This window comes from Nothobranchius furzeri, chromosome 11 (genome assembly GCF_043380555.1).
Source record: "Nothobranchius furzeri strain GRZ-AD chromosome 11, NfurGRZ-RIMD1, whole genome shotgun sequence".
NCBI lineage: Eukaryota > Metazoa > Chordata > Actinopteri > Cyprinodontiformes > Nothobranchiidae > Nothobranchius > Nothobranchius furzeri.
In genome coordinates this window covers 66,659,035-66,685,696 of record NC_091751.1, presented here as the reverse complement: position 1 = coordinate 66,685,696, position 26,662 = coordinate 66,659,035, and the positions used below count along the sequence as shown (strand labels likewise).

The window sequence follows — 26,662 nt, the reverse complement described above, 5'->3', positions numbered from 1 at the left end:
TTCCTCCACCTCACTCAGCATGGCTCTATTAAATACCCGCTCTGTTAACAATAAGTCCTTCCTGCTCAATGATCTAATTCTCTCTAAAAACCTGGATTTTCTGTTTCTGACTGAAGTTTGGCAGCAAACATCTGATTATTCTGGTCTGATTGAACCCTGCCTGAGTGGTTATTCATTTCTTAGCCAGCCCCGGGGTTCTGGTTGTGGTGGAGGCCTAGTTGTTGTTTTCAGAGACCATCTTCCATGTAGCTCTACAACCTCTGGTCACTTTGCTTCCTTTGAACTGCAGCTGATTAAAGTCGGGCATAAGAACCCGTTCTACTGTGCTGTGGTCTATCGTCCACCTGCTCCAAACAGTTCTTTCCTTCAGGAGTTTAGTGACTTTCTATCCTCCACTGTAAAGCTGTCCAGACTGGTGATTGTCGGTGACTTTAACATCCACGTTGATGTTCCCTCCGATCTCTTTGCCATGAATTTCTCCAGCCTCATGGACACCTTCGGCTTTACCCAGCATGTTTCTGGCCCCACACACACCAGGGGGCACACTCTAGACCGTGTTTTTACCCTGAGTCTAAATGCTGACAGTGTTTGTCCCTCGACATCTTACCCTCATCTTTGTTTAAAAGTGCTTTTCAGTCCATCGGTCCCAGCGTGCTCTCATAATTAATGCTTCTCTGGTCTCTGGTCAGGTCCCTGCTTACTTTAAGTATGCTGTAATCCACCCGCTTCTTAAAAAACCGAGTCTTGACCCCTCTCTCCATAGCAGCTCAGACCCATCTCTAAACTTCTGTTCATCTCCAAGATCTTGGAAAAGGTTGTGGCTAAACAACTCACAGCTGCTCTTGATGAACATAACATCTATGATGGCTTCCAGTCAGGTTTTCGTAGAGCTCATTCTACTAAAACAGCTCTTCTTAGGGTCTCTAATGACCTTCTGACTCACAGTGATGCAGGGGACTGTTCTGTTCTGGTCCTGCTGGACCTGACTGCAGCCTTTGACACTGTTGACCATCACCTGCTACTGGAGAGGCTGAGAGACTGGGTAGGCCTATCAGGATCTGCTCTGGAGTGGTTCTCCTCTTATCTTTCTGAGCGCTCCTTTTCTGTGGCTGTCTCCAAGTTTAGGTCCTCCACCACCTCCCTTACCCATGGTGTCCCACAAGGTTCTGTGCTGGGGCCTCTGCTCTTCCTCCTCTATCTGCTTCCTCTTCAGCACATCCTGAGCTCCTTCAAAGGAATCTCCTACCATCTTTATGCAGATGACATCCAACTGTACATCTCCTTTAAGCCCCATGAGATGTCTAAGCTGCAGCTGTTACACACCTGCTTAGACTCTATCAAAACCTGGATGGCTGGGAGCTTTCTACAGCTGAGTGAAGATAAGGCTGAGATCCTCATCTGTGCCCCAGACAAGCTGGTTCCCAAAGTCAGAGACTCTCTTGGTCAGCTTGCTTCTCACACCAAACCTCCTGTCAGGAATCTTGGCGTGACCTTTGACCCAGCTCTCACCCTGGATTCTCATGTCACTTCTCTTGTTCGCTCTTCCTTCTTCCATCTCAGGAACGTTGCTAAGCTGAGTCCCATTCTGTCCCGCTCTGAACTTGAGACAGTTCTCCACACCTTCATCTCCTCACGCTTAGACTACTGTAACTCTCTTTTCACGTGTCTGAGCAGAACCTCCCTGAACCGTCTACAGGTGGTTCAGAACGCCTGTGCTCGGCTTCTGACCAAGTCCTCCAAACACACCCACATCACCCCGCTTCTCCTCCAGCTTCACTGGCTGCCAGTCAACTTCAGGGTTCATTTCAAGATCCTGGTTCTGGTCTATAGGGCCTTACATGGACAAGCATCATCTTACATTGGTGATCTTCTTAGTCCCTACACCCCCAGCAGGTCCCTGAGGTCCAGTGATCAAAGTCTACTGGTTGTGCAGCACCAGGCTGAAGACCAAAGGTGACAGATCATTTGCTGCTGTGGCCCCCAGACTCTGGACCTCTCTCCCCCTGAGCCTGAGATCAGTGGACTCAGTGGTCTCCTTTAAAAAGCAGCTGAAGACTCACTTGTTCAAGCTGGTTTTTATATGACCTTCTTCACCACTGTCTCCTTATTCTGCTCTCCCCACCTATTCCACTTTCCTCAGGATCCACTGATTTCCCTCTTTCCTATTCACTCTCTCTCTCTTTCTTAACATGTTTTCTTTTAAGTCCCAATTGCCTATTTTTGCTCATTTTAAATATATTTTTACACATTTTCTAAATGCTTTTTTATATTTTCAAATTTTTTGTTTGTTTTTGTGAAGCGCCTCGTGATTTTTATCTTGAGAGGCGCTAAAGAAATGATATGTTCTTCTCCTTCTTCTTAATGAAATGTCACTCTGACCCCCACTACCCTTTGTGGCCAGAATATCTCACTTGCAACCTCAGAGTTGCTGGTCTGGTTCCTGTTGGACTTACGAAAATTGGAGCTGACATGCATTGCAGTCTGCTTCCAGCATGTTTTAAATCGTGAACACAGCTGATATGTTTGATTTAGCGATGAACTGCTCCTGTAGTTCATCACTAGTTTTTGAAAAAACAACCTAAAAAGGCAGTTATTTACACGTTCAAACCACATCCTGCTTCTCTGGGTCCTCAGCTTTCCTAGAGCCTCCCAGTGGCCACAAAACAACACTACAATCATTGGGTGTTCCTGAGTCGACCACATACTACAGAGTGGATCTTCTATCTTCCAGTAAAGTCAGACTCTACTTTAACCTTCTTTATGTTGATGGGGTCGTTTATTGAATGTGATTCAACACTGTTCCATCCAGATTGTAAAATGCTTAGATCTTCTCAGTGTGATGGAGCTGATTCAGTGTGAGCCTGCAGTCACGTATGCAGCATGCTCCCGTGGGTCTGAAGGGGTGGTGGGAGGAAACCAAGAATAGTTTTATTAAAAAAAATAATGTGTGGGTCATCTTTCATGGATTCAGATTCATCCTGTAACTTCCAGTTTTACTCCACTCACTATGATTGGCATACTTTTATAAAAGTTCACAGAGCGTTAAGAAAAGATCAGAAAAGATCTGCACTTTAAAAGATCAGGAGTCTGGGACAAATCTTTCAATTCAATTCAATTCAAAAATACTTTATTAATCCCAGAGGGAAATTGATTGCTGTAGTAGCTCAGAATAATAATAATAATCAAGTCATCAAAGAGTTGTATATTACAATGGCTGTTGGCAGGAAGGATCTCCAGTAGCGGTCAGTGTTGCAGCCAAACTGAAGAAGCCTCTGACTGAAGACACTCTTCCGTTGTCGGACAGTCTTGTGGAGAGAATGCTCAGGGTTGTCCATCATTTTCTTGATTCTCTGGAGAATCCTTCTTTGCATGATCTCCTCCAGCGGTTCCACAGTCGTCCCCAGAACAGAACCAGCCTTTTTTATTAGGCTGTTGAGCCTTTTCAGGTCCCTGCTACTGATGCTGCTACCCCAACAGACGATGGCTGAAGAGATTACAGTCTCAACAACAGACTTGTAGAAGATCTGCAGCATCTTGCTACAGACATTGAAGGACCTAAGCGTCCTCAAGAAGTGCAGTCTGCTGTGTCCCTTCTTGTAAACGGCTTCACTGTTCTTTCTCCAGTCCAGTCTGTTGTCCAGGTGAACTCAGAGGTATTTGTATTCCTCAACCACCTCCACTTCTTCTCCCATGATGGAAACAGTGTTTGACTCCACCCTGTTTCTTCTGAAGTCTAAAATCATCTCCTTTGTTTTGTTCACGTTCAGGGTCAGATGATTGTTTCCACACCATGCCACAAAGCGCTCCACCAGCTAAGGTTTCAGCTAAGATGTAGAATAAAGTTTTGTCTGTGGGAGTGGGGTCGAACTGTGCGTTGCTCAGGAACAGAACAGTGGTCCAGACATGTTCTGCTGCTACTTGTTTTATAGACTTGTGTGAATGTTAGTTTGCTCTTTTGGGTTGAGATGAATTGTGGTTTGAGAAAATGTTGCCTTGCCATGATTTTTATCACACCTCCTGATGGCCCGTCACGTTTCTACAATACTTTTATAAATGTTTGAACCTGATAAACCGTTGGGAAAAATTATCTTGTAAAAAAGTATTTTCAACACCTACTTTTCAGAATCATCAGCATCCTTCTATCCCCACCTGTCCATGGGAGTCCCAGCTCAGAGGACACTGGAACGGAAGTGTTTTACTCCCACCTGTCTGTAGAAAATCAGCCTGATGGTCAGATCAGACAAAAGTGGGTTTGTCTTTGATTCTTGAATGTGTTTCTGTCCTTGTAATCCAAACAGATTTCTGAATTAGGGATTAAACCAATCCCCTAATGAGTTTAATAGTGAGGATCCAGGAAGGCTGGAATAACCCCAGTTAGTGTCCAACTTTGTTAGTAAAAGGCAGATAATTAAGTAAAAAATGTCATATATATATATATATATATGTATGTATATATGTACATACATATATATATGTATATATATATATATATACATATATATTCAGGGGTTCTAGAGAGGAGGGCCTGTTGGATTATCGAACCTCTGATTCAGGAGGAGCAGTTCAGCTCAGTGGCCTAGTGGTAGAGTGTTCGCCCTGAGTCTGGGAGATCAGCGTTCAAATCCTGGTCAGGTCATACCAAAGACTTTAAAAAGAAATGGGGCCCAACACCTCCCTGCTTGACACTCAGCATCAAGGGGTTGGATTGGGGGGTTAAACCACCAGCTGTGTCTGCAGCTCACCGCTCCCCCACGCGATGGGTCAAATGCGGAGAACAAATTTCGCACACACATCAGTGTGTGTGACAACTAATGGGACTTTAACTTTAATGTGGTTTTCGTCCTGGTCGTGGAATAGCTCTGTACCCTTAAAGGTGTGTGGGAGTTCACTCAACCAGTCTACATGTGTTTTGTGGATTTGGAGAAGGCATTCAACCGTGTCTGTCAGGAGGCCCTGTGGGGGGGGGGGGGGGGGGTACTTTGGGAGTATGGGGTACCAGCCCTCTGATACGAGCTGTTAGGTCCCTATAATGACTGGTGTCAGAGCTTGGTCCGCATTGCCGACAGTAGGTCAAGCTTGTTTCTGGTGAGAGTTGGACTCCACCAAGGCTGCTTTGTCACCGATTCTGTTCATAACGTTTATGGTGCCAAGGTGTTGAGGGGGAATTCCTTCTCCAGGTCAAGGACGAGGTCCTGCCCTAAGCAAAGGAGTTTAAGTATCTTGGGGACTTGATGGACTAGGAGATCGATAGGTAGACTCGTGCTGTTTCAGCAGTGATGCAGGTGTTGTACTGGTCTGTCGAGGTAAAGAGCTGAGCCGGAAGGCAAAGTTCACTATCTACGGGTCAGTCTCCTTTCCCTCACCTATGGTCACGAGCTATGGGGAGTGATGAGAATGATAGCGCAGATACAAGCGGGCGCAAAAGGTTTCCTACGCAGGGTGGCTGGGCTCTCCATTAAAGATAGGGTGAGAAGCTTGGTCATCTGGGAGGGGCTCGGAGTAGACCTACTGCTCCTCCACAATGAGAGGAGCCAGTCTAGGAGGCTCGGGCATCAGATTAGGATGCCACCTGGATGCCTTCCTAGTGAGGCTTTCCTTCTATCCAACCAGAAGAAGACCTAAAGGATGACCCAGGACACGCTGGAGGGACTATGCCTCTCGGCTAGCCAGGAAACGCTTTGGGATTCCCCTGGAGGAGCAGGCCCATGTAGCTGGAGAGAAGGAAGCCTGGGCCTCCCTACTTAGGTTTCCGTGACCCAGGTGTGTCCAATCCTGGTCCTGGAGGGCCGGTGTCCTGCATGTTTTAGGCCTAGTCCACACGTAGCCGGTTTTTATTAAAAACGAATATCCGCCCCTCCAGAAACTTGCATCCACACCACCTCGTTTTAAAAAAACTGTCCACACGTACCCGGATAAATACGTTGTTAAGGACATGCCAGACCTGTAGGCGGCAGTACTTCCCCCGTTCTTAACCTCGTCCTTCGTCTGTGGTCTTCCGCAAGGAGCAGTAATCCCGCTTGCAAAAACAAACAAGCAAAAAGCGCTTGGACAATTGATGGATCGGGTAGTGACAGAGTGCAGCTCTGAGGGCATCCATGCTGTCGGCTAGTGTAAACACAGGTCGCACACGTGATGTCAGCATTTTTTGTCGTGGAAAGTGACGTTGCGGACCTTAAAACTCCGGTTTTGTCTGTCCACACGCAGACACCCAAAACGGAGAAAACGCAGATCTTCACCTTGGCCGGAGTTTTTAAAAAGACCCGTTTTCGTGTGGATGACAGGCCAAAACGTAGAAAAATATCTACGTTTTGGCAGATCCCCGGCTACGTGTGGACAGGGCCTAAGTTTGAACTCTGTTTCATCACACCTGATTTCAATCAGCAGCTAATTAACAGGCTTCTGCAGAGCCTGATGAGCTGCTGCACAGGTGTTCCAACCACTGAATCACGTCTCTTGGAGTAGAAAAACCACAAAACCTGCTGGATACCGGCCTTCCAGGACCAGGGCTGGACACCCCTGCGGCATGACCTGACTCCGGATAAGCGGAAGAGAATGGATGGATGAATATATAATAGTGACTTAACCTAGGTATCTGACGTTAATATTATTTTGCTCACCTGGATTTAATAAGGTTGTGATATTAATCTATTTTGTCCATAAATCTGTATTTTCACTCTCCTTGATCTGTGTTGTTTTGTTATAGTTTTAACAACAACAACAACAATAATCATTGTTTCATGCTGCATGTTTATCTCACATGTGTCATCTCATCAGAGACCACAGAGACCACAGTCACCCATCACATGCACTGATCACCCTGCTGCCCTCTGGGAGGCGCTACAGGAGCCTCCGGACTAATGGGCCATTCTCATCTGTACCGGGTCGGCCCGGGCCGGGTAGCGTAGGTTGTTTACATATCTGGGTGGCCTGGTATTTTTCCGGGCCAACCAAGGCTCATTCTCAGCCCTCTTCTCGAGGGGGTCTGCTTCAGGCCGACCAGGGCCAACACAACCACTGCTGACAGCAAACTCACACCTTCCATTAGAGCAAGCCTCTGATTGGTGGGTAGAATCAGCCCACATGGGCTTAAGACAAGGATGTGTGGAATCAACCGGGCCAGGCTGGGGCCGACTGGGGCTACCCGGCCCGGGCCGACCCAGTACAGATGGGAATGGCCCATAAGACCACCAGGTACCGGAACAGTTTCTTCCCAACAGCTGTCAGACTCCTGAACTCTGCCTCCTGACATATGACCCACGTTAAACTCATGGACTGCTTGTATTAACTACAGCCTGTACATACTCATAGAATATCCATAACATACTTCATACGGTGTACATTATAACATACGTAATAGATCCATTTCTGTAATATACTTACACATCTATTTTATTGCTAATTGTGAGGGATTTATCTCCTCACTAATAGTTATGCCTCTTGTTTCTGTTTACTCCTGTATTTTTGTGTGTTTTAGGTCAACTACACTTGGTAATCTATAAATTACTTTAAGTTAAGTTGATCTACTGGTGTTCATCACTCCCTTCTTTCTGAGGTCATTTGTTTAAGTGTTGCCATGGAAGCGCGCCCATAGGCAGCCATGATCAGTTCCTGGTGTGCTTAATCAGCTCTACTGACTGAAGAGAAGGGGGGAGAGGAGGTTATCTTGTGTTTGTTTAAGTGTAGTTGTTCTTGTTTTTGTTATTTTGAGTTAAGGTAGGAGGTAAATATGTAAATAGATTGTTTGACATATTTTGTTGATGTTGAGATGTCCTTTATTGATTGCAGGATTTCAAGCTAATTGTTTCCCCTGCCCATGTCATAATGGCTGGTCCCAAGTTAGCTTTAAAAAGGGTGGATTTCAGGTTGTTTCTCAACGTAACTTAAAGTAATTTATAGATCACCAAGTGTATTTGACCTAAAACACACAAAAATACAGGAGTAAACAGAAACAAGAGACATAACTATTAGTGAGGAGATAAATCCCTCACACTAATATATATTGTAATACATCTATATCACAGCTAAAGCACTTCTGAATGGATGCAAACTGCATTTCGTTGCCCTGTACCTGTACATGTGCAATGACATTAAAGTTGAATTCTATTCTATTCTAATAATCATTGTTTTATGCTGCATGTTTATCTCACATATAATGTGTAATAAGCTGTGACAGCTGTAATGATGTTTACATCTGAATGTTTGGGGAGTTTAAAATTAAAATGGAGCTGTGACGTCACGGTTCTACCATCTTGCCACGTTCCAGTGGAACGAGAGGGGCGGGTCAGAGATAAGGCTATCCACACGATTGAATAAGCTCAACGCTGCCTGGTTCTGATTGGTCCATTTCTGTGCCAGACGCGCCTTCTTTTGTGTAACGAGTCTCCTGATTGGTTCAGGGAGCTGCCAGGGTTAGAGGAGACGACGTTTTCCAGGTTTTGGAGTTTTTAGGAAGCAGGAGAGCAAATTTTGATTTCTTTTTTCTGCTTTGATCAGCTTCACTTCATCTAGTTCGCTGTCATTTGCCCGTCACAGACGCGCCATGGCTCAAAAGAAAAACACTAAAGGAGGCGCTAAACCAAAAGGTGCGTTACTTGTCTTTATTGTGCCAGTGGTTGCGGTGTTTGGGGAGAATCATGCAGCCTTCAGCGCTTACTTTCGTGGCAGGCCCGTGAGGGGTCACCGGGGGTTGCGCTGCTGATCCCGGTCCCGGTGAGAGGCTTTGGTCGTGTTTACACCGGACCGGGCCTCCTCATAGGCTGCGCCTGATCGGTGCCCGGAGCCGTTTAGCGTTAGCGTTCCTCACCAGGGCCAGCGTCTATCACCATCTGTGCGTCATGGTTCTGATGGCGTGTTTCCACGATGAGACTTGGCTGACCCGAACCGGAGGATTACTGTTTGCACGCGAGACGGAGACCTGTGCGCGTGCAGATTTATCCCCTTCTCCCGTCCCGTCCACAGATCTCATCGTGGCTGTGGTTCTGGTCACTTTGGGCTTTCTGGACCGACATACCGAGCTATCCCAACATAGTAAATACTCTCCCGAGGCTGTTGGCACACGTGTCAGGTTCCCACCTGCGGGAGTCGGGGCGCGCGCTCTCCAGGGCCCGGAACCCAACATGGTTCTGTCAGGAGCCTCCAGCTCAGACGCACTGTTGATGATGATGATGATGTGTCGTTAAAGCGTTCTGGGGGCAGAGTACAATGCGCTTACGCCACCGGCTCGTTCAGAACTGTTGTTAAAGGGTTGTGCAGAAACACAAATGAGTCCGTGAAAAGGGTGATTTAGTTAGATGTGTGATTAAAGTTCAGGGATGTCGTTCATACGCACACAATGGGCTCTGAAAGTGGCTTAAGTAGATCCCATTGCGAACTCTGATGCACGAAGAGAGAGCGACAAGAGAAGGTGCGCAACTTTACGCAAACCCTCAGTCACCATTGCGCTCACATTTCAAAGGAGAAACCGGCAGCACACATGGCAAATGGTGACTTTAAGGTCCTGGCTTGTCTTGGACATGAGCAAGGAGGTCCTCAAAGAAAATATTTTGGGAACCCCTGACTTAGTGGATGGTGAAAAAAAGAAAAAACACCTGGTGTGACTGATGTGCAAGAGGGATTTTCCTTAAGACGTTATGACCATGCCTTTCTACCCAATCAAGAGTCACGCTGTCCATATTGTCCATATGTGTCCTCCAAGAGGCAGATTTCAGTGTCCAACAGCCTGTGTGCTTTTAACCTTTTTTGTGTCTTAAAACACAAATAAAACCTAAAAAAATAACACGTGTTGCAGACCTAAGTGTTTCTGAGGCAAAAGAATGAATAATTCTGTTTATTTGTGGGAGAACTGGTAGTTGAATGATGAGAGATCCTGCACCTTCTAGCATGCTAGCTAGCTATTTCCTACAGCAGGGGGTGCTATTAGCGAAGCTCCCAAGACATGAAATGTGATGCTGATTTATCAAAAATTATCCAATTCTCCCTAGCAACCAAATGTGATTGGCTGTTAAGTTGCAGCGCAGGGGCAGTTTTCCTAACGCAGGAGAAGAAAGTCACTGTTTAGTAAAAGACAGCTGGTCATAATAATATTGTGCAAATAATTCAGTCTGCATGCAGACACACACACACACACACACACACCCCTTTATACACATACACACACCTTTGAAACAGAAATGTGTGCAAAAATCTAAAATGTCATTCTTGATAACTTTACTGATTTCTCCTTCTGTTTAACAGCTCATTTAAAAAGATAAAATCTTGCTTTTGATGCACAAACTTCATTCTTCCTTTCTGTTCCTTGGGAGACAAAGCTTGATTCACAGCTTAAAACAACTATTAAAACTCATGCAGGTTGTGCAAAACTCTGTCTCCTTCACCCATTCACTCACACCAAGGCTGCACTCTCACTGAGCTTATATACCAGAGGCAGTGTCCTGCCCATGGGCACTTCAGTGCGCTGCAGACACTTGGGTTCCACCAAACAAACCACGACGGCTCTTTGATTTCTAAATACACGTAAGCCGATTCTGATGACCATTATTATGTTTATCGTATTTGTTGTTGTTGCTGCTGCTGACTTGCTTGTCACGTGTCTTCTGGGCCGTTTTGCATCGTAATCCCTTGGGGCTCTTCCTCCTCCTCTCTACAATCCTGGGAGCTGCTCATCTGTACTCAGATGAAAGGTAACGGCCTTGTCTGTTGCTCTGGGGCTGCGTGTGACGTTGGTTTGTGTCGTTTACTCTAAACTAAACTGTTGTTAGAGGCCAACGCTTGCATGAAAGTTGTTTAATTTTTGCTGAGGACCAAGTTTCTGAGCTGGACTTGTCATTCTGTCTGAGAATAGATGGATCCCAACAGGAAGTCTGGCTCGGGGACTGTACACCATACACATACTAAACTCTGTTGCCAGGGACTGAATGTTTCTGGTTTTTAGTGGGCCCCAGCCAGTTAAAGGTGCACCAAGACTGAAAAAGAGACGTTTTGAAAACCGCAGAAACTTTCTGCAATGCAGATTTAGCAGTTTTGATGACATAGTAGGGAAAAAACGAGTTTTTCTGCAGTCATGTGGAATGCACAGCAGCTCTGCTCCTCCCTACCTGCTGCTGCACGCTGCCGCTCGGAACAGAAACCTCCTGAACTTCCACAGAGCCGCTCAGCTCACTGGTTTTCTGATTAATACCTTTAGCTAGCAGGTCAGAGACGCTTTAGGTCCGTGCTCCTTTTAAACAAACGTTTGCAACAAGTTACGAGGGTGAGCATGTAGGTCAGTCAGACAGAAGGGTGAGGCTCCCAGCGTTAGCGCCACTCCACATCAAACAGATGTCAGCGTCACGAATCAAATCAGATGCATGGAAGAGCAAAATAAGTTGGATTCTAAGCGGAAAAAGACTTTTTTTTAATGTGTGAGCTTCATGTGAAGATTTTTGATTTGACTTTTAAATGATGTGAGCATACGGAAACCCGGTTCAAATGAGAGAAATCTCCGGGTCCCCACCCCTAAGAGAGCTGTTTTTTGTAAAAGGTGTGGACGGTAGGTCACAGGATCTGAAGGTGTTCCTCTAAGCTTAATAAACATGCATAAGGTTGTGGGATGCAGGTGTGTTTGGAGTTAGGTGGAAGGTTGGGTTTCGGAGGCGGGAACACAGCAGCAATTGCATAAGAGCAAAGAGGAGGTGCTGGAAGTGAACGATGAGTGTGTCAGAACGGACGGACACCTGCCCATTTCTCTGGAGAAGTGTGTTTCTGAGTGAATGAACATTTTAGCTGTGCAGTGATATGATTATGGAGGATATAGAAGAACAAAGCGGTATGTTTGCACGCTTTCTGCTGTTTTTGGGGAATCTGTTTCCCGGTTCAAAGCTGCTGGCTCTTTGTGCCGAGCACACATTAAAATATCATTTCTCTGTCTTGGCAGTATTTTGACCGGCAGTTTGAGTCTGTTAAAATGTACAATTTCTCTTTGACTCAGCCCTTATCTGTTAGAGTTGATTGGGTTTGTCTTTGAACTAGAATATAAAACTAATAATTAGCTTTCTGGTGCAAACAGGAATTTCTGGCTCGGTCTAATATGTTGCTGTGCTGGTTATTAACCAGTTCACTGGCTTTTATGGCTCCATTTTCTTTGGGACTACACCTGCATTCATATTCTAACTGAAAATTCTGTTTAGATTCTGCATGATGTTAAAAGGCATGACTCACGCTAACTGTTGTCATCCGCCCTAAAAGCAGCCTCCTCACACCCAAAAGGCAAATTTAAACAGACCAACTCTGAAGAAAAGGAAACAGCTTAATTCCTGCAACTCAACTTTTCTGTGTCTCTAAAAGCCACGCGTTATAAAGTCAAAGGCAAACAAGTCCCTAAAGCCTCATGATTATAGAAAAGGCTGTAGTACCGGAGCGTAATTCTGTTAAATGTAGATTGCACTTATAGTAATAATGATGTAAATAAGAAAAAACATTTCCTTTCTTAAGGACACAGAACTGTAAAAACATTCAATCATGTCATTTTGTAATTGGAATAACTTGGTTGGAAACTATCAAGAGTTTGTGTTTTAAGAGGCGGATTTCCATCAGCAGTTGGCAGAATTGAGCTGTTTGGTGATGGTTGATGTTACGTTACTGATCCTAAACCGCTAAGTGTGTGACGACTGCAATGAGGTGTAATTTCTGACATGCGTGGTTCAGCGCCGTGTGTTTTGCCTTTGTTCTTCCATCTTCATGGCACAAATAACAACTTGCTTGTGTGAAGTGGTTTCAGTGGTAATAATCAGAATAATTTTTGTTTGTGTGATCAGCAACGCTGGTTGTGGTCAGATTACAGTATCATCCAGCGAGCTGTGCTGCCATTTTTACATGATCAGGTCTTAAAAATCATGGCCTGTTATTGAGTGCACACATGCAAAACTGCACATTAAGTTGTAGGCAAAAGAAAAGTAAATCCCCCTCTGTGCTGGAATTCCAAATGGATGGACAGACTTGTCGGACACGAAATGCAGCATGGGGGAGACGCTACTTCATCTGCTCCACCTGTCTGACGTCTCCACCAGCTCTACTGCTCCCCTCAGGGTCAGCTGGTGCAACACTGAGGATCAGAAAACTTTCTTGTTGATTTATCGGTTTACACATGTGGTAAAAACCAGTTTTGTTTTTCTTCATTTTTTTTAATTTTTTTTTTTGTCTTGTCTGGTATTCCTTTACGGATGTGTTAGGATGAGGATATGCAGTGCAGCATGTTCTAGTTGTTTCCCTGCTCCTACACACCTGGATGAATCACCTGTTAGAGTTACGGTTAAGCTCATCAAGTTCTGCCGAAGCCTGTTATTCACGGACTAATTATAATCAGCTGTTGGAGCAGAGAAACCTGTAAAACATGCTGGACGGTGGCCCTGGAGGGCCAAAATTAGATGCCATTGACATCAACTGAAGCATACAGCCTATAAATTAGAATCAGACCACACACACACACACACACACACACACACACACACACACACACACACACACACACACACACACACACACACACACACACACACACACACACACACACACACACACACACACGAAACTACATAAAACTTCCATGATCAAACCTCAATGAGCGATCTTGCCGGGTCCTCATGGAGCCCACGTGGAGGTGAGGGGCTGGGGGGTTCAGTGTGTAACCGGGTCAGGATGTCTAGTTTGGGCAGCAGCGTGACCTACATTACACAAGCAACATGAGATCCAGATGACAGGAGACCTAGCACCAGAACTCCAGAGTGAGGGAGCGCGGAGCCTTGTCCTCTGCCTTGTTTAGCTGAGAACCAGGATGTTCTAACACTAGCTAGAACCAGACAGTGTGGCCACAAAGATAAACAAATGTCCACCTGAGCCTGACGTTATTCTGTCCTTACAGATGGGCCAAAAACCTCTTCAGCGAGCAAGAACGGGAAGAAGAGCGACTCTGGCTCCAGCTTCTTCACCTGGTTCATCGTTATAGCCCTGCTGGGTGTCTGGACATCTGTAGCCGTTGTCTACTTTGACTTGGTGGACTACCAGGGAGTTCTTGGTGAGTGTGCAAACACACGCACGCACGCACGCACGCACACACACACACTGTGGGGAGCGGTGAGCTGCAGACACGGCCATGCCCGGGAACCATTTATTGGTTTAACCCCCAAATCCAACCCCGTAAAGCTGAGGGGTCAAGCAGGGAAGCACTGGGTCCCATTTTTATAAAGTCTTTGGTATGACCCGACCGGGATTTGAACTCTGATCTCTCAGTCCCAGGGCGGAGGACACTCTACCACTAGGCCACTGGCTGGTTCCCATGCTTGTGTGAAGTTTCTTTGGGTACTTTAGTTCTCCCTCACAGACTAAAAGCACGCATGTCAGGTTAACGAGGCAACAGTGGCAGAGGATTAATTACCCACCACACAGCTGGAAGGTTGCAGGTTTGCATCCCACTCAGTCTGTTGCAGTCGATGTTTCCATGGGCAAGACACTTCACCCTCCTTGCCTGCTGGTGGATGTTGGAGGGACTGGTGGCACCAGTGTACAGCAGCCTCGCCTCTGTCGGTGCACCCCAGGCTCTAGCCTGGCAAGCCATCCTATATGTGGATATATAGTCTGGCCACGACCCATGGACAGATCTCAGTCACGAGGCAGAATCAACCCTCGTCTTTCAGACTGTCTCCGCATATTACTGGACAACAAACAACGTGACATACTCACCGCTACTCGACGTAAGTCAGTGGGGCGTTCCCCCATACACTGCTGAAGAAGATGCAAACACATCCTTTTTCTGGATAAAAGACTTGAGTACCTCTATCTGCTCTTGGCTCCAAAAAGGCCCACGTCTAAATAGTCCAAAGTTGATGCCAAACTTGTTTCAAATGAGCCATCGCCATCTTTGTTGTTCCGTTTGGTGGCAGTAACATCCTGCCTACCAAACCCACGGAGCGCTGTGATTGGCATAACACATAACGTCTCAGACCATTGGTTGACCTGCAGAGGCTCATGTAGAGTGTGGCTTGTTGACTACCCCAGGTCAGCTGTGGCTACGATGTTGCTCATGACCATCAGTGTGTGAATGACTGTTGCGTTGTAAAGCACCTTGGGTGGTTCTTACCCCAAAATTCCACTATCTCCGCTCCACCCCCGCTTTCCTCTGCCGCTCGCTTCTGAACTCAATTTTTACTGGTACCCGCTCTACAACGGCTCCTCCCCGGTGCGGAGACCTGAGGTGCGCAAACAAGCATGCGCGGGATTTTCAAGATCTTGCGATACAGTCCGAGCAATAAACGCAGAAGTTAGATCCAAACACCCGTTGTGTGGGAGAAGCATCGAAATGAACCGTTTAATCTGCCCATCATTTGTGTTGAGAGATCAGCAGTGTTTGGATCAACAAAGTGTGACTACTTTGATAGTAGAAACTGTATTTATGGCTTATTTTTGTGCATTTAAAGTTCAGCCGCCATTGATAGTTGTTAAATGTTGTTAAACCTGTGCATATGAAACAAAAAACGCCTTTTGTTTATCGATTTATTGTGAAATAACAGAAGTTGTGCTTGCTCCTTTTCCTGTTGGGCGGTTGTGATTTCTGTCCATTGACTGCGGAGGTGCTCCGGCGTCCGGCAAAAATAGAATCGATCCTATTTTTGCCAGATGGCGGAACGGCGGGCGGCGCACTGCGCCGCATGGCCACAGTAGTGGAACAGCTCTGATTGACTACAACGGGACCGTTTTTGCTGTGGAGTTCGTGCCGGAGCGGAGATAGTGGAATTTTGGGGTTAGACTAGAAGATGCTATGTTAATACAAGTCATTTAATATTCACCGTTAGTAAGCATCTCTAAATATCTGTGTGTGTGTGTGTGTGTGTGTGTGTGTGTGTGTGTGTGTGTGTGTGTGTGTGTGTGTGTGTGTGTGTGTGTGTGTGTGTGTGTGTGTGTGTGTGTGTGTGTGTGTTTACAGCATCAACAGTTCGGTGCATGGCTGCCATCTTTAATCAATGCTTTCTCACTAATCTGCACCCAAACTAAGGAAACGTGTCTACATATCATGCATCTGCTGCACATTTATGTTGAATGAAATGTTTTTAATCCCTTTTCTTCCTGTCTGTTTTGCATGCAGACAAGGCTAAGGGCATACAGATTAACCTGTCTGAGACCTTGAAAGGTAAAAGTCACAAGACGCACTTTTCTTCTCCATATTGGTTTGAATTGTGAGAAATCCCTCTTGTTCTGATGTTGCTGTTCTGCAGAAACAACCGTCCTCTATAAAACTTGGAAACAGGGTCAAAGTGACAGATTAGAACCACTGTCATTCTCATTGTGTACTCCGAGGCGTGTTTGACGCAGGATGACGTTAACCGGTTTTTTGTGGTTCCAGTGAATAAAACCCAAAGTTTTTGTTTCTCACCTTTGCAGATAAACTGGTGGCCTATGACACAGACGGCGACGGGGATTTTGATGTTGAAGATGCCAAAGTGCTGCTGGGTAAGTGGATGTATTCCTTACCAGTTTGCTGCTTACAGGGTATCTGCAGGTTTAAGGGAGCCAAATTTAAGACTTTTTAAGGCCACTTGGACCAAATTTAAGCGATTTTTTAAAATTAAATTTAAGCTATAATTTCCAGCTATTGCCTGGAACCGGTGCTAACCACGTTGCGAACGTGGGATTAGCCATCCAGTTACCATTAATGTTGCACTTCCCCATGGCGCAAACTCCCACTAACGTGCTCATCTAAAAATAGCCCCCTTTCACAACCAACCGAATGTGTACGGTTCCGCTTACGCCAATATCACACACAAAAAATGCTGAACACTAACTAGAAATTCACGAAATTAAAGGTAATTTAAGACCTTTGGAAACTATTTAAGGATTATTTGTCATTTTTAAGGATTTTTAAGGCCTTAAATTTGGAAAAGCAAAATTAAGACTTTTTAAGGACCTGCAGATACCAGTGATGTTTATCTACAGGAAGGGCCATACCTGCAGATGAAATATCGTTTCAGAACTGGTTCACATTAACACGTGCTTAGTTTGTGTGGTTTTATCTGGATCGCCGTCCCAAAGTTCAATCTTATTTACTGTGTAGAGGTATGGCAGGGTATCCGCGGGTCCTTAAAAAGTCTTAAATTTACTTTTCCAAATTTAAGGCCTTAAAAATTCTTAAAAAGGACAAATAATCCTTACAGTTTCCAAAGGTCTTAAATGTCCAAAGACCCAATAAACAAGATTATTTTATTTCTATAAAATTTTCATAAATTTCTAGTTAGTGTTCAGCATTTTTTGTGTACGATGTTGGCGTAAGCGGAACCGTACACGTTCAGTTGGTTGTGAAAGGGGGCTATTTTTAGATGAGCACATTAGCTGGTTAAGCTAGTGGGAGCTTGTGCCATGGGGAAGTGAAAGTTTAATGGTGGCTGGATGGCTAATCCCACGTTGGCGACGTGGTTAGCACCGGTTTCAGACAATAGCTGGAAATTATAGCCAAAATTTAATTTAAAAAATAGCTTAAATTTGGTCAAAATGGCCTTAAAAAAGGTCTTAAAAAGTCTTAAATTTGGCTCCCTTAAACCTGCAGTTACCCTGGGTATGGGGTAACACTTATAAAACATCGATTGTACCCTTGTCTATCATACAGAAAAGAGCCCTGAGAGTCGTTCACAATGTTAGATTTAGAGAACACACTAATCCGTTATTTATATGTTCAAAAATACTAAAATTTAAAGATTTACTTCAACTATATACAGCGACGTTCATGTTTAAAGTGCATAGGAAATTATTACCAAACACATTATTAATGCTATTTATAAAACCAGATAACGTAAATAATTTCAGATACAAACTTAACTCTAGGCATGCATATTTTGGAACAACATTAAAGTCATTTTGTATTTCTGTTACGGGTGTAAAGGTTTGGAATAAGCTAAGTGGGGATCTACAGCAAAGTCCATCATTGCATAAGTTTAAAGAGAAGTATAAAAAAATTATACTAATTAATTACATGGAGGAGGAGGAAAATTTGTAAGGGTGTTGCATTTGATTGTAATTGTTTATTGTTGGTGAACTGGGAGCTGTGAAAATAGGAGGGGGGGGGGGTGAAACATTAAAAAATGTAAATTTTGTTTGTGTGATTGAGGATAAAACATGTTATAAGAAAATGGCAATGACACTCAGTGTAGGGAAAATATTTTTTTTGTTTTATCTTTCTTGAAATGTGATTTTTTTTGGGGGGGGGGGATTATATCAGCTACTAGACCTTCTTTCCCTTCCTATTGAACATGTTCTACATATATATATATATATATATATATATATATATATATATATGCATATACATATGTATGGGTTTCTTTTTGAATACTTGTTGAATACTTTAATTTGCCTATTGATTTCAATAAAGAAAGAAACAAAATGACAATCATCCACCGAGTAACTCTGGACAAGAGTGAAAACCAGCAGGAGGATACTGGAGGGAGTTATGGCGCGTTCTTTAAAGGTGTTACTCATTCCATCGATGTGTGATTGTCATAATTTCTACCTCATATTATGGTGATTAAATCAAATCAAATCAAATCACATCACTTTTATTGTCACGTCACATGTGCAGGTACACTGGTACAGTACATGCGAGTGAAATTCTTGTGTGCGAGCTTCACAGCAACAGAGTTGTGCAAAAAATACAGTAACGTAAAAACAAGTAAAATTTAAAAATGGCTAATCTAAATATACAAATGAATAAAGTAAACAATAAGATAAGAGATATAAAATGTACAGAGGTTGGTATGTGCAAAACAGTGGAATTAATGTACAGTATGAGTGTGTAATGTTGGAGTTTCAGTAGTGAGGGTGAGGTGTCTGCGATGTGTTCAGCAGTCTGATGGCCTGATGGAAAAAGCTGTCTCTCAGTCTGCTGGTTCTGGACCGGATGCTGCAGAACCTCCTTCCTGATGGGAGTAGTCTGAACAGTTTATGGCCGGGGTGACTTGAGTCCTTGATGATCCTCCCCGCTTTCCTCAGGCACCGCTTCTTATAGATGTCCTGGAGGGAGGGAAGCTCACCTCCTATAATCCTTTCAGCACACCGCACTACTCTCTGGAGAGCTTTGCGGTTGTAAGCGGTGCTGTTGCCATACCAGGCGGAGATGCATCCAGTGAGGATGCTCTCAATGGCACAGCGATAGAAGGTCCTGAGGATGCAGCGGCTCATGCCAAATCTTTTCAGTCTTCTGAGAAAGAAGAGGCGCTGCTGTGCCTTCTTCACTGTATTTTCCGTGTGCACTGACCACGTAAGATCCTCTGCCAGGTGAACTCCAAGGAAACGGAAGCTGCTCACCCTCTCCACAGCGTCGCCGTTGATGGTGATGGGGGTGTGTACTCCTCTGCTCCTCCGGAAGTCCACTATCATCTCCTTTGTCTTTGTGACGTTGAGGGTGAGATTAGTTAGGCTTTCAGCTATATCCCTTTGTTGATGAAAGAAATAACCCACCCAACTCAAAGTTCCTAACTGTTTGGGTTAAGCGTAGAGTGCTCCTTTCGGTGTCAGAGAGCTTCAAGTCTCCATCAGAAAGTGTCTCAGTAGCTCAGCTCTGTGACGAGAGGGTTGGTGTGACAGGTCGTGGGTTTGGGGACCATATCCGACACACTGTTGTAAGAGAAAATCTGTTCACCACAGCAGATCCACACAAACACTGATATTGATTCAGTGCTGATAAAAAAATGGACCATCGAAGCTTTCATTAATTAGTTCATAGCCTAACCCTGTACACATGTTTGTAAGATCTGTTACTGGTTTCTAACAAACACCTCCACTGATGTCTCCTGGTGCCCTGGCACACGTGGTTGTATATATATATTATATATAATGTGTATATATATATATATATATATATATATATATATATATATATACGTATACGTATATATACGTATACGTATATATACGTTTGGTTTGGCTAAATTAGAGGGCGCTGGACCTCAGTCATGACCACTTTCAGTTCTGGTTTTTAATGATAAACATTTTGTTAGAGACTAAAACATTGTAATGATTTAAATGACATGTTATTTAATGAGCCATAAGGCGTAGGATTCCATAGGAAATATGAAATCCACCTTACGGATCTGTGAGGTTATTTAAACCAGAAGATTGGATCTTTTTATTGCAGGGATTAGATAACAGCTTCGTATTCACTCAGAGACAACAGAAGAGAGAGAGTCAAGTTTAAAAGTTAAAAAATGTATTACTTAACAAATTAAACTAGACTGACTTTAAACACTAAATGTATGGTGTAACTAAGGTGGATGAGACGGTGAATGGGGTGAGGTGTGATGTTGCTCAGAACCAGCAAATCCGAAGAAGCGATTAGTTCTGATGGGAACCGAAGGTGATGTCTTCACGTTAAGCTTTGGTTAGGAGGTTCATAAACACATTCAACGCCATTTTTGCCAGCCTGCATACCCTGGTGGAAGTCCCCGTTAGATCAGGAATGTCGAGGCCCAGCTTGACCTTTTCTGGAACCGAGCCGGTAGGAAAAGCAACGGTTGCCGACCAGACCAGTGTGTGAGATACTCTCGGGTCACGACAATTTTATTGGCGTCTGGTGATATCAGAACCTAGGTCTTGATGGTTCAGCTTTTATTCTGAAAGGAACCGTTGCAGCAGTTGGAACAGCAACACATTTTATCCAGCTTGTCGTTGGTTCTTTTGGCTGAAGAGGAAAGTTACGGATTGGCCACTCCGACAACTTCTCTAGAACGCTTTGAACTGGCGTTAGAGATGACATGGGCATAGTTTTATACTTCGGATGTTTTGGTTTATGGTCGAATGAAAAGTTGACAGACTTACCAAACACCACCAAAACCACACCTCCGTCAGATCTGGCAGATTCTGGTTGGATCAGTGGAAGTAGTGTGTCATGTCTTTTAACGCTACGTGAGATCAGTCCTAGTGGCAACATTTAAAGTCATATTACTTATTATATTCTATAGGATTATAATAAAGTAATTAATATTTTGATTTCACAGATTGGTCACATCTTATTTTTTGACCAACACTTTGATGGATTAGCTTTATTAAAATAAGAGTTATTTGATTAATTAAAAGAAAAGAGTCCTTTCTTCATTCTTCTGTTGAGCTGAAAATAAGCAGGTTAGAAGCAAATGCATGAGACCTTGAGGCCATATCTCATGCAGACTAGTCCTGTGTCAGAGGAGAGGGAAAACAGTCATTTCATTCTGTTACAACATAGATCTATAATTGATCAAGTTCAGGAGCGATGCATTTCATTTGGTCAAGCCTCCACTATAAATGGAGGGTGATCAGGTGCCCATCAGCACCACAAGCCATAATTCTAATGTAGATCTCTTCCTGCAAGCGTGGGTTTTTACCCCTCCTTCTGTTTAGTTTATTTTAAGTCCGTCTGCATTTCGGAAGACGTTCTAGCCGTGAATGAACTACAACTCTTTAGCGGTTCTGATTAAGGATCTTGTCTGATTCTGTTGCTTTGATTCAACCTGAGTAGTTCCCTTCTGCCTAACCTACACTTTAAACTTCTCTTACCTGTTTCTTCCCCTCTTCTTCCCTCTTTGCTTCTGCTCTGCATCACTTTTCTTTTTTATTTTAATTTCACCTTTAATTTTATATCCCTTGCATGCTTTTTCTCATTTTTATTCTCCACTTCCCTGTGTTTGGGTCCTGAACTTCCCTTCCCTTCCCTCCCATACCACCCACCCACCTCTTGTTTGCATAGGTCTGGCCAGTGGCAGCGGTGGTCAGGGTGAAGCTGAGGTTCTGGATTGGTTAGAAGAAGTGGAAGAGGGTGGCGCTGATTGGTTAAACGGTTTCTTCACTTTCCTGTATGGTCTGATAAATCCACTGGAGCCCGTGGAGGTCACCGGGAAGCGTAGCTCTTCAGGAGGATTCACGAATGAGCACGAGGAAGAGGACGAGGAAGAAGAAGATGAGGGAGAGGTCAGACAAAGAGGAGCCAACGGTGATGGGAGTCGCGACCAAAAGATCATCATAGTCGGCCTCCATAACCAGTAGCCTTGGGCCAAGGACCGCAGCCCCCTTGTTTTCAGCTGAGGAGGTTCCTTTCAGTCAGGGAACCTGTTGCAGAGTTTATTCTGCAGTTTTCCTCCATTTTCATCCAGACCTGTGGAACCTTTAAAGTACTTTTTGTAATTTTTGTATATTTTTAACCCAAAATTTTTTTTCCAGTTGATTTTAAATATAAACAGTTTTTCACTTAATAGTTTAAACACTTTTTGAAACCTGTCCCCACTTTATCCACCCAAAGGTGTTTGCCAGTGCTTTAGTAAGAGCTCAACAATTACTGGAAGTCTTTTCCAGCACGAACAAGGAACCGCTTTTGTAAAAGTGCATCACACATAAGAGTCCCCTCTGATTCCAGTTGGAAGGGAAACTCGGTGTGGAGCTCGCTGATGGTCAGAGGATGTCAGGCGTGTTTTATACCGGGCTGCGTGGATGATAAACGCATGTCTCTGATGGTTTTCTGAGTGTTTGGTGAGGGGGCCGCCTGGCTAACGCTAGCACCCGTACAGGCCTGCTTTAACTCGAGGTCCGACATCTCTAAGTCCGGTTTGTCATTCTCTGGATAAAAAAAAAGTCTCCGTTACCTGCTCCAGGTGATGTTTCTGTAAAATCACTCACATGACGTAATTTCCCTCTGGGATTAATAAAGTATCTTTGAATTGAATTGAATGACCGTTTACCAACCAGATTCACTTGAGTCAGACTTTTCAATCAAAAACAGAGGTGAAACCAGCTGTTTCCCACACGTGAACATAACCTCTGTTTGAATGTGACCGATTGCTGATCGGACTGGTAACGTTTGTCTTGAAACGACCACAGCAGCTTCCCTCTCCTCTAAAGATGATCAGAGCGTCAGACTTTTCAAACCGGGAGACGTGCTGGTAATCATTCTTATGGTGGTGGTGAGGAGTCGAGTCAGGCCAGTGGGCCGTTGTTTTTGTTGGTGGGCGGGGCTTGTTGAGCGACCCTTTTGTTGAATGGGTGGTGCTTTTGCACGGCTCAGGATGGCTTGCAGACTACCAAACAAATGTGATCAAAAGTGTTCCAGACCAGCTGTGAATGTGTCCGGAGTGACTTTAGTGCATACTGGGAGCACCAGGCTTATATTTGGTGACTTCCAGATTGCGCTGGTGGATGTTGGGGCCAGCTGTGAATGGGACCTGAGATTGTTGGAACAGTCAGTGTTTGCAGTACGACCAGGTGTCAACACAGTTGATTTTCAGTTTTCTGCATTGAACCCTAGAGCTGTACAGCAGCGTCGACCTGCCACCCAGGCTAAATAAAAATATTTCTGTTTTTCCTTGGTGGCAGGTCTACACTGCCATACCCACCGGAGTCATCCGAACTTCAGTCTAGCTGTGGGAACACACGGTTCCACCCAGACTCTGATCACATTTACATTTAGGTGGGAACAGCCTGGGCTGGGAGGAGACAGCTCGTCCCTGTTCGACGAGGTTTCGTTTACACGGCCTTCTCAGGAATGCAGATGTCTCCGAGCACATGGACGGAGCTAGCTGGTCCATAGGGAGCCTAGTCACGCCCATCTACTTGCGGACCATGGGTCCCTGGAAGAACGAAGAAAATCAATGCAAGTCATTGAGGCTAAAGGGTGTTTTCTAATTCTGTTTATGTGCCATGGATTTCACATTTGATATCCGTGAATTTAAAGTCACAATTTGATACCAAGAAAGTGCTTATTTTCGAATGGGGGAATATTATTTTAGTTTTGTGTAAAAAAATAAGTCCAGGAATACAAATGTGCATCACCAAAAGGACATCACCGAACTAGACGCGGATTAAAACAGAGGGAAATGGCTGTTCAGCAAACTTCAAATCCTTCTCTTTTAGGAGGAAATAACCACCATAAATCTGGCCATGTGGTAAGTAGCAGCTATGCTAGGGGAGAGGAGATTCTGTGGTCACGTACCGATGTCTGGTGTTTCATGCTAATTACGAACTTTTACAAGGTGACACCTCTGTTATGAGTAATTTTCGCCCGATCTCCAAGCTTCCATTTTTATCAAAACTGTTAGAGCGTGCTGTTTTTAACCAAATTATGTCTCATCTAGATGATCATGGTTTAATGGATCCCTTCCAGTCAGGCTTCCGATCCCTCCATAGCATGGAGTCAGCTCATCTTCGTGTTTTTAATGACATTTTATTAACCCTTGACTCTGGTTCTAATGTATTGCTGGTTTTGTTGGATCTGTCGGCTGCTTTCGATACGGTTGATCATGCTATTCTGCTGACTCGGCTGAACCAGCAGGTCGGCATCCAGGGGACTGCCTTAAACTGGTTTAGGTCCTACTTTTGTGACCGCACCTTTAATGTTATGATGGGTAGTGCTGCCTCCCCCTCTGCAGCTTTGACTTGTGGTGTTCCTCAGGGCTCTATTCTTGGACCCCTTTTATTTAATTTACAGTTGTGGTCAGAAGTTTACATACACTTGTAAAAAATATAATATAATGGCTCTACTGAGTGCCCCGTTATTTCTAAAATTCTGATTTTTCTCTGATAGAGTGATTGGAACAGATACTTCTTTGTCACAAAAAACATTCATGAAGTTTTGTTCTTTAATGTCTTTATTATGGGTTAACAGAGAAAAGTGATCACATTTGCTGGGTCACAAATATACATACAGCAGTGCTAATATTTGGTTACATGTCCCTTAGCCTTTTTCACTTCAATTAGGCACTTTTGGTAGCCATCCACAAGCTTCTGGCAAGCTTCTGGTTGATTCTTTGACCACTCCTCTTGACAGAATTGGTGAAGTTCAGTTAAAGTTGATGGCTTTCTGACATGGACTTGTTTCTTCAGCACTGTCCACATGTTTTCAATGGGGTTTAAGTCAGGACTTTGGGAAGGCCATTCTAAAACCCTTATTCTAGCCTGATTTAGCCATTCCTTTACCACTTTTGATGTGTGTTTGGGGTCATTGTCCTGTTGGAACACCCAACTGCGCCCAAGACCCAACCTTCGTGCTCATGATTTGAGGTTATGTTGAAGAATGTGAAGGTAATCCTCCTTCTTCATTATCCCATTTACTCTCTGTAAAGCACCAGTTCCATTGGCAGCAAAACAGCCGCACAGCATAATATTCCCACCACCATGCTTGACTGTAGGCATGGTGTTCTTGGGGTTAAAGGCCTCACCTTTTCTCCTCCAAACATATTGCTGGGCATTGTGGCCAAAAAGCTCAATTTTTGTTTCGTCTGACCACAGAACTTTCCTCCAGAAGGTCTTATCTTTGTCCATGTGATCAGCAGCAAACTTCAGTCGAGCCTTAAGGTGCCGCTTTTGGAGCAAGGGCTTCCTTCTTGCACGGCAGCCTCTCAGTCCATGGAGATGCAAAACACGTTTGACTGTGGACAATGACACCTGTGTTCCAGCAGCTTCTAATTCTTGGCAGATCTGCTTTTTGGTGATTCTTGGTTCACTCTTTACCCTCCTGACCAATTTTCTCTCAGCAGCAGGTGATAGCTTGCGTTTTCTTCCTGATCTTGGCAGTGATGAAACAGTGCCATGCACCTTATACTTACAAACAATTGTTTGCACTGTTGCTCTTGGGACCTGCAGCTGCTTTGAAATGGCCCCAAGTCACTTTCCTGACTTGTTCAAGTCAATAATTTGCTTTTTCAGATCCATGCTGAGCTCCTTTGACTTTCCCATTGTAGCGTTTGTGGGAGTTTGTATCCAATGAGCCCCATTTACCTGGCCTAAGAGAAGTCACCAGCTGTAGTCACTCATAATCACTCACAAGAAGTTAAGAGGCCATGCTATGAAGCTCAGTTCACTGACACGTTTCTAAGTCACCAAAATCGCTAGTTCATGTTGCTGTATGTATATTTGTGACCCAGCAAATGTGATCACTTTTCTCTGTTAACCCATAATAAAGACATTAAAGAACCAAACTTCATGAATGTTTTTTGTGACAAAGAAGTATCTGTTCCAATCACTCTATCAGAGAAAAATCAGAGTTTTAGAAATAACGGGACACTCAGTAGAGCCATTATATTATATTTTTTACAAGTGTATGTAAACTTCTGACCACAACTGTATATATTTTGCCCCTGGGTGACATTTTTAAAAAACACCACATTGATTACCATTTTTATGCAGACGATTGCCAATTATATGCCTCTGTGAAGCCTAATGACTCCTTACTGCCCCTTGTTGAATGCTGCAATGATGTGAAGAGCTGGCTGTCAGAAAACTTTCTTTTGCTGAACAACGCTAAGACAGAGGCCATCATTTTCAGCCCTGGTACTTCTCAAAGTCCCCAACTGACCCTTCCATTTATCACAAGTGGGTTGAAAAACCGTGTCACAAACTTAGGGGTTGTGATGGATGCTAAACTAAAAATGGACATTCATGTCAACCAGGTAGTTAAGACCTGTTATTACCACCTGAGGCGTCTCTCTCTAAAGTTAAGCCCATGTTAAAAAGGCGTCATCTCCATTCAGTTGTCCATGCATTTATTACTTCCCGTCTCGACTACTCTAACTCAGTGCTGTACGGTATCTCCTCCTCCACTCTCGCTCGACTTCAGCTTGTGCAGAACGCAGCAGCTCGTTTCTTGACTGGCACCAGGCAGCGGGAACTCATCACACCGGTTTTAGAAAAT

The 26,662-nt window shown here is 44.2% G+C and overlaps 1 protein-coding gene across 4 annotated transcripts in view; it reads left to right on the top strand.

The window, feature by feature from the left end:
• Positions 1 to 8,401: 8,401 nt before the first annotated feature.
• The window catches only part of asph (aspartate beta-hydroxylase), a 33,840-nt gene continuing 15,579 nt past the window's right edge, over positions 8,402 to 26,662 (top strand). Inside the window, exons 1-4 of one of the 4 annotated variants that reach the window (XM_015957596.3) lie at positions 8,402 to 8,582; positions 13,895 to 14,047; positions 16,112 to 16,156; positions 16,408 to 16,476. In XM_015957596.3, the coding sequence (XP_015813082.1) occupies positions 8,540 to 8,582; positions 13,895 to 14,047; positions 16,112 to 16,156; positions 16,408 to 16,476 (310 nt within the window). In that variant the 5' untranslated portion in view covers positions 8,402 to 8,539. Of the gene's footprint in view, positions 8,583 to 10,546; positions 10,680 to 11,666; positions 11,804 to 13,894; positions 14,048 to 16,111; positions 16,157 to 16,407; positions 16,477 to 26,662 lie in introns of those variants that run through there. The other 3 variants (XM_054745094.2, XM_015957597.3, XM_015957598.3) reach the window with 3 other exon arrangements.